The sequence below is a fragment of the Amphibalanus amphitrite genome, unplaced genomic scaffold (assembly GCF_019059575.1).
Source record: "Amphibalanus amphitrite isolate SeventyFive unplaced genomic scaffold, NRLGWU_Aamphi_draft 000516F_arrow, whole genome shotgun sequence".
Classification (NCBI taxonomy): Eukaryota; Metazoa; Arthropoda; class Thecostraca; order Balanomorpha; family Balanidae; genus Amphibalanus; species Amphibalanus amphitrite.
In genome coordinates this window covers 335,973-348,159 of record NW_024882010.1, presented here as the reverse complement: position 1 = coordinate 348,159, position 12,187 = coordinate 335,973, and the positions used below count along the sequence as shown (strand labels likewise).

Genomic DNA, 12,187 nt, shown 5'->3' with positions numbered 1-12,187 from the left:
AAAGTTGATATTTTTGCATAAAATGGGTATTGATTCGATGCAGCTCGTCACGGGGAGTCTAATGGTGGTCTTTGTTTTGCTCTACGAGGTCTAGAAGTGCCAAAAATTGAGTTTGAAAATTTGACGTCATCATTTTTGAACAGTTTTTTTCGCTATAACTTGGCCAAAAAACGAGGTATCGATCTGAAATTTAGTATGTAGATAGAAGACGGTAGGCACTATCACATACATTCCGGTTTTTTCGAAACTCAAAAAACTTTTTGGATTTTTTGGCTAATATATTCAAAAATATGTTTTTTTGATTTTTTAGGGTCAAAACTCAACAATTTCAAAAATCCGAGTTCGCAGTTTTGTAGCCCTGTCAATTTTACACCTTTTATGTCTTAATCATTTTTCTGTATCTTCAAAGCTGTAGGCCTGACAGGTCTTCTCGCGAAGGTCTTTTTCGGTCGAAAATGACAGAACATGACGTCATTCTGACGTCATTTGTGGCCAACCTATCATAGCCTCTGGAAAAATTTTGGTCACAATGTGTAAAATTGATGCCCGGAGGGGTCCTGAAAGTTTGGTGGCGATATCTCCAGCCGTTTAGGAGATATCGACCGAAAAGGACAGGGGGGGCCGTTTCGGCCCCCTTACGGGGCGCGGGACCGGTCATAAGTAGGTCAAATGTTGACCTAGGACCACAAAATATACCACCAATCGCGAGATCTCGTTGAGAGCAATCCGTTGGTCTTTTCCGCTAAGCTCTACGACGCTCCGTTTTCAAACGCCATGGGGGGTCGCACCAACCCCCCTGCATGGGCGAAGGTGGCAAAACACCGTTTACGGGCGAGGGTTAACCCGGCAGGCGGTGGGCCTACCAGCCACCTTCCGCGCGGTGGGGGGGGGGGCACTTTTTTGCCCCCCCCGTATCTCCGAAACTACTGGACGGATCCGGAAAATTCAAACGGCGTTCGATAGCCCTGTCAAATTTGTCGAGGGAAACCAAATTTCATTGACCTCGGGGTCACCGATGACGTCACAGGTCAGGTCAAAGATAAAATGTTTCACCGTTCACGGGGCTTCTAGGGAAAGCGCTATAACACCGAGTAAAACGCATTTTGTCGAAAATCAGCGATAAGGCGTCAGTTGTCTAGTACATATGTTGCTATTAGAGGTCACTGGTCATACCAGGTCAGGTCACAGGTCAGGTCACCAAAGGTCACCAAGGGTCACCACATGAGCCCAACTTTACTAAGGTTATGCGATGCATGCTTTATGGCCAGTTTTTCATTTCCAACTCAATGGTGTTGGTTATAAGACCATCAGGTACGGTTTAGGTCACTTTCTGGTGGAGGTCAGGTCAAGGTCAGGTCAAAAAAGGTCAAATTTCAAAGTTGATATTTTTGCATAAAATGGGTATCGATTCGATGCAGCTCGTCACGGGGAGTCAAATGGTGGTCTTTGTTTTGCGCTACGAGGTCTAGAATTGCTAAAAATTGAGTTTGAAAATTTGACGTCATCAATTTTGAACAGTTTTTTTTCGCTATAACTTGGCCAAAAAAAGAGGTATCGATCTCAAATTTGGTATGTAGATAGAAGGCGGTACGGGGTCACATATATTCCGGTTTTTTCGAAATTCAAAAAACTTTTTGGATTTTTTGGCTATTATATTCAAAAAAATCTATTTTTTGATTTTTGGGAGTCAAAATCCAAAAAATTCGAAAAACCGAAATAGCAGTTTTGTAGCCCTTTTAATTTCACACCTCTTATGTCTGACACATTTTTCTGTATCTCTAAAGCTGTAGGCCTGACAGCTCTTCCCGCGAAACCTTTTTTTGGGTCGAAAATGGCAAAAATGACGTCACTCTGACGTCACTAGCGGCCAACCTATCATAGCCTTTGGAAAAAATTTTTGGTCAATATGTGCGCTAGCTGCTCCCGGGAGGGTACTGGAAGTTTGGTGACGATCGGCGCAGCGGTTCTCGAGATATATTGAAAAAACTAAAGGGGGGGCAAAAAAATGCCCCCCCCCCCCACCGCCTGGAAGGTTAATAAATGAGTCACAGTCCTTTTTCTTTGTTGAGGAAACTGCGCAGTTTTTTCAGGCTTCCAATGGTGGAAGATCCATAACGTGGTAGTTTCTCAAACAATATTACCTGTTATCTTCTCAATTTTCACATTTTTCTCTTTAGTTCCGTTCATATCACCCTCTTCTCGTTCCTTCGATTACCTTCAATCGAGCTGAACGGCATTAATTATAGTCTTTCACCGTCAGCGATTCGGAACAATGCGACGTTCCGTTATGCCCGATATTGCTCATAGCGCCAGGCCGTCGTCCTCGCTCCATCAACCGAAGTCTGTCGGAATGGACAGTATGAAAGGAATCGTTCAGAACGGAATGAATCGTCGGCGCGAGCTCAGAAAATGTACGCCGCACGGGCGTCACTGAGACAAAGAAGGCCCGCTGGTTATTGGTTGGTGACAGAAGGTAGCCTGTTTTGCAAATTTTTAATTTTGGTTTTGATAACTCATGGTGTGTTGTAAATCCGGGCATGTATGACGGTCAAAACGCCTTGACAATGAGACATAAATTTTGAGGATAAGCGAAAACGTTACGTTACTGGAGGTCACCAAAACAATGCAGCCTGTTGCATCAAATTGGAGCTAAGACGGCACAGCAGCACTGCATGCCAGATACTGTCACATTGGATTGTCGAGAGCGTCATACGGCTTACCACAAAAGGTCTCGTCTCGGCAAAAGCCGACCCGTCCCACGGTCGCCAGCCTCAGAATATGCAGATCTCGGCGCCACTGTCACTCCGACAAAGCCCCGCTGGGAATGCTGTCACTGAATGGCAAACAGGCCTGTTTCAGCTCTTGCGCTTTGGAAATGTCAGCACCGCGACCGGAGGTTTGAAATGTGCATTCGTATGCTCTAGTTGAACAAAGTGTCGGCTGTCGCGTGGAATTACATGATATTTATGCGCGAGACTCATTCTCACAGCATGTCTCTGAGCGTTATTCCGACTGTACTGAGGTATACCTAAACGGCTCGGCCCCCTGATGCTATCTGTCGCCCGTTTTTGTGTGAGACGTTTCAGTTTGGACGAGTTCATCTGAGCCCGTCGGCGGTGGACCGTTGACGAGTGTGACGGGTGCTGTCACACCGTCTCCCGTGTCAGCTCCTGTCACATACCGTGACGACACGGCGGTGTCACCGCTCCTGACCGATCACCACAGGACGGGGCGCAGACGATCACCCGATCCGGGGACTTGGTGGGACTCTCCCCACTCCTCTCCCCTCCCTGCCGACTCGGCCGCTGCCTTCCTCCCACCTGTCTGACTCAGTACCTTCACTGTGGTTTCGTCACTTTCGACTAATGTCTTGCTCAAACCAGCATTCCCCGCCAAATATCACTACGACATTGTATTTATTCTGCATGTCATTGGTCCAAAGCCTTGTCACTGAGTTCGTAGTATCGCGCAATTAAAGGGACTATCCCACCTTTAACATGGGATTTGAGTTGAGATAGCCAAGTTTGCGGCGAGGTTCAGAAACCACTATCTATCTAGGTTGCAACCCCCGCGGCCTCTTGGTGTTGAAGAAATTCGTTCCCTTCATTTGAAAATGGGCCTTGCGCAAGGCCCTATCTTCAACATGGAGCGACCGTTAGTGTGACGTCACCTCGTTTAGTCATTCTGATTTAAATGGGTTTGTTCGTTGAAAAATCGCTTAAAACTTTGTCTGAACTTTGTTGTGGTGCCTACAGAGTAAAAAGAATCAGCTTTATGACAGTAATGTGGCCTGGGGAAGGAGGTAATTTTGGGCTGTGACGTCACATATTTGAAAGTTTGTGTTTGGAATATGGGAAGCCTAAGATGTTTAATGAAAAATAAATGCCAGAACCGTGTTCCTGGTCATCCAATCTATAAAGTCGGGCACAATTTAACTGGTTTTAACAACATTTTAGAAGGTGGGATAGTCCCTTTAAAGCTGCCAGGAAGAATGAATGTCGCACCCCGACCATTCATTCTCCCAACCACATAGTTAAGCCTCCCTAGTGGCAAGTCACGAGGTTCATCAGGCTCATAAGCTCCAGCTGGGTAGTATACCAACCCGGCGGCCTCTCAAGCTCCGTGTTTTCGTCAGAAAAGGTGCCAGCTAAGGCGTCAATCGAGCTTGCCGTACAATATCCGTTACAACCGACGCCAGACGCCGAGTTTGTGTGTATTGACGCTCGAGTAAGGCTGTTTTCACCATCGGGTCTCTAAAATAGAACAAATGAAACGTGCGCTTGTCGGTGTTATTGAATGGTTGGTGCGTCCCACCGCTTCGATCGACTTTGGACGTTCTAATTTTAGCCCCCAAACGTTTTGGCGGCTACGTGGTCCGAATCCAATCTAGAGTTACGCATTATTGATGCCATTGACCATGTGTTATAGGCCAAACCACGGGTATTGTTACGGGGCGAACGGATGAATATCAGCTGGGAAAATCAGCGGACTTAAAAAGCCCGTTCCACCAATCCGCAATTTGTATATTTTAAGATGCCCACTACCTACCAGCTATAACATTTCGCTGATATAAATTGCTTCGGAATATGGGATGATGCTTAATAAAACGCGACGTTCGTGATTATTTGTTCTCTACAGTTCATGTATATGTACGGCTAGGGTGGCCGGTTTTGCAAAAAGTTTCGAAAAGTTTTGCTCCCCAGGTCTAATCTAACGTATTTGGGGGTGCTGATCACGAATCCGGCGGAAAAATATAAAAATCGAATTTTTTTTGACCGCCCCGGCCCTTTGAATATTTCCGGTTTTCTCAATTTTCGCATGTTTTTGAATAATATGATGAATGTAATGAAAAAATATTAACAATGTATCGCTAAATGCATGTACCAGTCGATTCGGCATACAGCAGCGTCGAAATCGGCACGCCGCCTGCTTCACCGGCCTCGCAGGAAAGCATAAGGCTCGGAAGGTTTGCGTTAGTTACCCGATTCTCTCCATAGATGGCGCTGGCGTAGCCGCCCGCCGGCCGGTCGTTGCCGTGCCGTTCACAGCCCCGGCGGTCACTTGCGACCGTCGTGGTCGTTATGCTACGTCTATCAAAGCACGACAGTAATGTTCACTTCATTTTTATGTTACTTCAGACATATTTTAGACCTAATGTTGAATTGGATAAATGACTATCGTGAATTGGCGAAATATTGGAGTGCGCTCGGGAGCCATTTACAATAGCGAGGAACGTAGGTGGATTGATCTGAGTAATATATGACACTGCGTTCACTGTTGATATGAAGTTTATTCACACTATGTAGTCGGGTGACATGAGAACAAAGTGACTAACATACCTTGTGTACGACACATGGATGAAGCTAATGCTACTTTTTCATTTTGTTTCGGTAGGCCCGTTTGTTCAGAGCGTAGCCGTCCTGTCGGTCTGCGCCTGTTACAGCTGTGACTGATTCGGTGGTCAGCTTTACAGCCCTTTCGGTGGATTGGGTATGGCAGAGGACCCCCGTTTTAAGGGGAGTCTGTAGAAAGTCGCGCAACTCATCCTCGCTCATGTGTCGTACACAAGGGGGCTCAATGTCTCGGCCCTCGTCAACCGCTCGCTGCACGTTAACCAGTTCCATATAGTTGTTCGCTTGAACGTTAATTTCCGGCAGCCGGAAGTGCCGAATGGGCTGCTGCTGTGGCGGTGGGGGTGGCAGCTTTGGCGGCGGTCGTGGCAGCGGCGGCGGTGGTGGTGGTGGTGGTGATGGCCGCCGCCGTTTCAGACGCCGCTGCTGCTGTTGTGGCGGCGGCGGCGGTGGCGGCGGCGGTGGCGGCGGCGGTGGTGGCGATGGCCGCCGCCTCTGTCGCCGCTGCTTCTGCTGTGGCGGGGGCGGGAACGGCGGCTGCTCCTGTCGCTGCCTTTTTTGACGAATGCTCTGGATTATGCGGACTGCATCTGCCCTAATGCCATGATTTTCATCGCCGCGAAAATCATGGCATTAGGACAGATGCAGTCCGCATAATCCAGAGCATTCGTCAAAAAAGGCAGTGACAGGAGCAGCCGCCGTTCCCGCCCCCGCCACAGCAGAAGCAGCGGCGACAGAGGCGGCGGCCATCGCCACCACCACCACCGCCACCGCCGACGCCGCCGCCGCCGGCGCCGCTACAACAGCAGCAGCGGCGTCTGAAACGGCGGCGGCCATCACCACCACCACCACCACCACCACCGCCGGCACCGCCGCCACGACCGCCGCCAAAGCTGCCACCCCCACCGCCACAGCAGCAGCCCATTCGGCACTTCCGGCTGCCGGAAATTAACGTTCAAGCGAACAACTATATGGAACTGGTTAACGTGCAGCGAGCGGTTGCCGAGGGCCGAGACATTGAGCCCCCTTGTGTACGACACATGAGCGAGGATGAGTTGCGCGACTTTCTACAGACTCCCCTTAAAACGGGGGTCCCCTGCCATACCCAATCCACCGAAAGGGCTGTAAAGCTGACCACCGAATCAGTCACAGCTGTAACAGGCGCAGACCGACAGGACGGCTACGCTCTGAACAAACGGGCCTACCGAAACAAAATGAAAAAGTAGCATTAGCTTCATCCATGTGTCGTACACAAGGTATGTTAGTCACTTTGTTCTCATGTCACCCGACTACATAGTGTGAATAAACTTCATATCAACAGTGAACGCAGTGTCATATGTTACTCAGATCAATCCACCTACGTTCCTCGCTATTGTAAATGGCTCCCGAGCGCACTCCACTATTTCGCCAATTCACGATAGTCATTTATCCAATTCAACATTAGGTCTAAAATATGTCTGAAGTAACATAAAAATGAAGTGAACATTTCTGTCGTGCTTTGATAGACGTAGCATAACGACCACGACGGTCGCAAGTGACCGCCGGGGCTGTGAACGGCACGGCAACGACCGGCCGGCGGGCGGCTACGCCAGCGCCATCTATGGAGAGAATCGGGTAACTAACGCAAACCTTCCGAGCCTTATGCTTTCCTGCGAGGCCGGTGAAGCAGGCGGCGTGCCGATTTCGACGCCGCTGTATGCCGAATCGACTGGTACATGCATTTAGCGATACATTGTTAATATTTTTTCATTGCATTCATCATATTATTCAAAAACATGCAAAATTGAGAAAACCGGAAATATTCAAAGAGCCGGGGCGGTCAAAAAAAATTCGAATTTTATATTTTTTCCGCCGGATTCGTGATCAGCACCCCCAAATACGTTAGATTAGACCTGGGGAGCAAAACTTTTCGATACTTTTTGCAAAACCGGCCACATGTAGGTACTTTTGTCTGATATAATATCACGGCTACCATCAAAAGCATCAGACCTTCTGGTCTTTAGCCCTCGCCTGTTAACGATTCCGTGTCTGACCTGCGTCCTTTTGTGTTGCAGATAACAGCGGCGACAATGGCCTGTGCGGTGTGCTACTGACGCTGATCTCATGGTTACTGGTCCTGTGCACCCTGCCCTTCTCGCTCTGCGTCTGCTTCCGGGTAGGTAAACTACAGAGCCCAGAGGGTAAGTTGGGAGGTGGCAATGAAATGAAACGAAATCTGTAAAAGTCTCTTAGTTGTGGTTTATAGCAATTTAATGCACCCGTGTCGGTCACGGTTTATAGAGATTTACGGAAGCCATGCGTCTTGGAAGATTACAGGTCACTTTTAGTTTATATCTCGCCGGGTGATGGATAACTTCGTTCAGGCAGTTAACGGTCCCGCACTGAGTCCAAAGTTGTAGGGATTGCGAATTAGTTGCGCCGATTCTGAGATCAGTTACACACTACGCCCGTGATATCAATCACATTGCTCAATTTCCAGGATTTTTCATCTTTAACGGCATTTATCGACGTAATCGGTCATCGGTCAATCGGTCATGATGATCCACGATCATGCTCTAGCTTTGCCTACTGGCATTGCACACTACTACTGGCACACTGGCATTGGCCTTTGGTCTTTGTAAACTGTTTTCTAACCAAACATTTGCTACGCGGATGTTGCATACCACAGCCGAATCATAACAGGATGCATACTTTCGAGGCGGCTATGTTTTATATTTTTCAAAACTACTGATCCATGAAATGAAACATATAGTTTGCTAAGCATGAATACCTACCTTACAAAGAGATGTTCACAAAAACTGAGTGCACTTTATTTTTAAATTAGGTACGAAAAACGACTACTCTCAGTTTTAGATGGGGATGCAACTAATGATTATTCATTTGTGCCAGGTGCAAGTGTTGAATATCGGCAGCATGATCGTGTAATACGGACTGACATCCAGCTGTTTGTCGACAGGTGGTGCAGGAATATGAACGGGCGGTCATTTTCCGACTGGGACGGCTGCTATCCGGTGGCGCCAGAGGCCCAGGTAAGGCGACTTTCGATAGGGCTCGATAGGGACGGCTGCTGTCCGGCGGCGCCAGAGGCCCAGGTAGGCTCACTTTCCGAGATCGTAATAGGGCAATGACTATGTTTTACCGCTCCTCTCAGACGCCTAGTGACGTCGGGGTAAGGCACTGCACGTTGGCTACCGATCCTGAGTGTGTCCACTGTTTCATTTATGAGATGTTCTTCGTTCTTGCTTAAATATAACATTGCAGCTTTCCTTTATTTGATTGGCAAACTTGTTAGCCAAATACCTCTGTCATGCAACAATGACCACAGAATAACCGAGAACGTGGATCAAGCCAGCATACAGAACAGCAGTCATGAACGCTAGCCTGAAAATAACTTCATTAGACTGATCAGTTATCGAGCCTGATATAACGCTGATCGACCAGGCAGCTACCACTAGCATTATGTATCGTCCAGAATCCACGCTCGAGTTGTAACTTAGTAATGCGTTGCTGCCACTACAGTGCATTCAATTTTATTGCAAAATATTCCTGAAGACTGAACATTATGTTTCAGTTTATACTGCATAACTTACCCAACCCCATGATTCACCTAATTTTGGGTAGATTGATCTGGAACATCAAATAGTTTACGATCGGAAAATTACTTAAATACTATTTTATAGCCCTAAATTATTCCATCAAATGCCTTATTACACAGATAACGGTAGCACTACTGTTATCTGTGCTTCTTAACCCGCGCATGACTGGGGTATTTTCCATAACGCGAGTGACTGGGGGGGGGGGGGGCTCTCCAGAGCCCCCCCTCCTATCTCCGAAACTACTGGGCCGATCGTCAAAATTCAAACGGTGTCTGATAGCCCTGGAAAAACTGTCGAGCGAAACCTATTTTCATTGACTTCGAGGTCACCGATGACGTCACAGGTCAGGTCAAAGTAAAAATTATCGACATTTTTGTTAGTTCACAATTTAGGCTCTGACCGCCGGACCGCCGGTCCGATCAGGCTCATTTTTGGTTTACGCACTCCTTGACGGTTGCCTTAGATACCCTGAGGGTACCGAACTTTTACTTCGAATTTTTAAGGTCAAGGCCAGGTCATCCTAGGTCACGAAAATTGTATATCATGTATCGGTCACGTGATGCATGTTTTATGGTCCATTTTACTCGTAGATTTCAAAAATAGTGTCGTCTGTGTCATTTGAGGTCATTGTCAGCTGAATTTACCGGAGGTCAGGTCACTTTCAGGTCAGAAAAGGTCAAATTTTTGAAAATGAAATTTTTCAACAAAAAAGGTGGCTATCAGATGCAGTTTGAGCTCAGGAACACGGTGGTGCCATTTATATTGCTGTACGACGTCAAAAACGTACTGAAAAATGGATTTGAAAAAAACATAAAATTGTAAAATTTTGACAATAATGCGAATAACTTAGCTATTTTTGAAGATATTGGGCTAAAACTTGGAAATCTAGTTTATCAGTGTGTGTTCTATCACACATATTCAGGTTTTTGCGAAAAGTCAAAAACTTTTTGAAAAAAAAACAAAAAATATATTTTGTAATTGTAAATGAATATTTTTCAAAATTTTCAAAATTTCGAAAATTCGAGATAGCAGTTCGATAGCTACGTGTGTTTGTAGTCCACTCATGCAAAGAAAATGGATCTAGCTTTAAAACTTAGCTCTTGAGAGCGTTTGCCGTATTTCAGTAATTTGCATTAAAATCGGCCGACATGACGTCACTCTGACGTCATTTCCGGCTATACTATGGTAGCTAGAAAGTTGAAATTTTAATACAAGGTGTCAAATTGATGCCTCTGAGGGTACCGCAAGTTTCGTGTTGATCCGTCAAACGGTTTAGAAGATATTGCTGAAAAACATGAGGGGGGCTCTGTAGAGCCCCCCCCCCCCCCCAGTCATGCGCGGGTTAACTTGCAGCACGATTGGCGCGGCTAACAGTGATGTTGTGGCATCTCATATGCCTCACATCACTCGACGAGCATCACAGCATATGTAGGCGCACACATATAGGCATACCTACCTCATATCCTCCTGTATACCTCACGTGACCCACGACGGCATGCATGAATCATGCCACTGCGCGGCTGCTACCAGGATCAAGTCGCCCCTATTTCGCCGTAATGAAAAGTGCCACCGCCGTGCGCCACCGGCTGCGATGTGTTTTGGACGGCTCAGCTGAGGGCCGTGCGGTCGCGGTCCGGGTCGGTCGCTCTGGCGCCGGCCCGGCAGCATTGATCCGGATTTGCTCGCACTGTGCAGTCGGCGGTGCGTGAAGGCCCGGTGACGAAACGCCCGCCGCCGGACCGCTTCCATTACAGGCGGCAAATTTAATTTCGAGATTGAAATCGAGCCGTTTAATTTTAATTAGACGTCAGATGAGGGGAACTATAACTTGGGACGAACAAGATGTTAACCCTCGCCCGCACATGGGGGGGGGGGGTGGTTGCCACCCCCCAGGTAGTCTTTCTGCTCTGCACTCAACATTTTTAGAGCTAGAAGGCTGATTTTTCGTATAGCTGCTCCTCTATCCTTTCTTGATGTCCACTGAAAATTTCAAGTTGCTGTGGTTTTTGGTTTCGGAGATATGACCTTGTTTTTCAGGTCATGTCATGACCCAAATGGCCAATTCTCAACATCTTGCGTTGGCTATGGGCCTTGTGAGCTTTTAACACCTTGATTTCGGCCTTTTATGCCAATCCTACCTCCCACCTATCATGAAACATGTTGTTCGACGATGTACAGAGGTCAAGGTCAGGGTCAAGGTCAACCTAGGTCATCTAAGATAATTGCGTTTTAGGCAAGCTGAATTTACTTTTTTTTGAAATTTTTTGACTACATTTTTGGTAAAAGCTTCTCAGATCATGATTTCATGTAATATGGACACATAAACAATCGGTGCGCACATCAGTATACACACAGACACACACAGACATACAAACACATATTATTGACCTTGACCTAACTTGACCTGAGATGACCTCAGCAGCAAAAACCTGGTCGGGTAGTGTGACAAAGAGGTTCTAGCTGGCTTGGCACCAGAAAACGGCATCGTCATCGGTATATGACAAGCAGCGCGCTTGATATCCAACGGTGACCTAAAACAGCAACATTTTTTAGTTTGACCTGACCTGGAAGGTCAATGACTGACCTGAGAAGGTAAAACTGGGTATCATTGGATTTGTCTCTTCCCAAAGAATCTTTTTGGTCTTTACCGCTAAGCTCTATCTCCAACAGGAACGAAATGGCGCGGGGGGTGGCAACCCCCCCCCCCCCCATGTGCGTTCTAGGATGGGAAAATGGCATGTGCGGGCGAGGGTTAAAAAAGTATTGTCAAAGGTCATTTACCTGTCTCATACGTCAACTTTTCGTAAAAGCAAAAGGATTTCTGCTATTTCCCTATAACTTTTTACAAACGTCTTCTTACCCACAATGAGGCTGGAATGATAAATCAAAATCACTAAAGTTTATAACATTTTTACCAACACATGTGCTCTTTCGCAGGAATATTCTTCATCTTGCCATGCATCGAGAACTACACCAAGATCGACATGCGCACGTCCGTGTTCGACGTACCTCCGCAAGAGGTAAGAGCGCGCTAACCGTCAGCAGCATATTTTCACACCTCTGTTCAGCGTATGTTTCGTGTCCGCTCTCGTCTCTTGAGGCCACTTGAGCCGGTCGGCACTTTGTTGTCCCTCTCCTGAGCACGCTTAGACGCCGAGTGGATCTGTCACTGCGGCGGCCAACAATTGCGGGGCTGGTGACACAGACCATCTGACAGGATGTTTGTGTCTGTTCTGTCGC

The 12,187-nt window shown here is 47.2% G+C and overlaps 1 protein-coding gene across 5 annotated transcripts in view; it reads left to right on the top strand.

The window, feature by feature from the left end:
• LOC122393108 (band 7 protein AAEL010189-like) overlaps window positions 1–12,187 on the top strand; it is a 65,048-nt gene that overhangs the window by 46,121 nt on the left and 6,740 nt on the right. For all 5 annotated transcript variants that reach the window (XM_043388749.1, XM_043388748.1, XM_043388750.1 and 2 more), the window contains 3 exons: window positions 7,406–7,506; window positions 8,308–8,380; window positions 11,885–11,967. In XM_043388749.1, coding sequence (XP_043244684.1) covers window positions 7,406–7,506; window positions 8,308–8,380; window positions 11,885–11,967 — 257 coding nt within the window. The remainder of the gene's footprint in view (window positions 1–7,405; window positions 7,507–8,307; window positions 8,381–11,884; window positions 11,968–12,187) is intronic.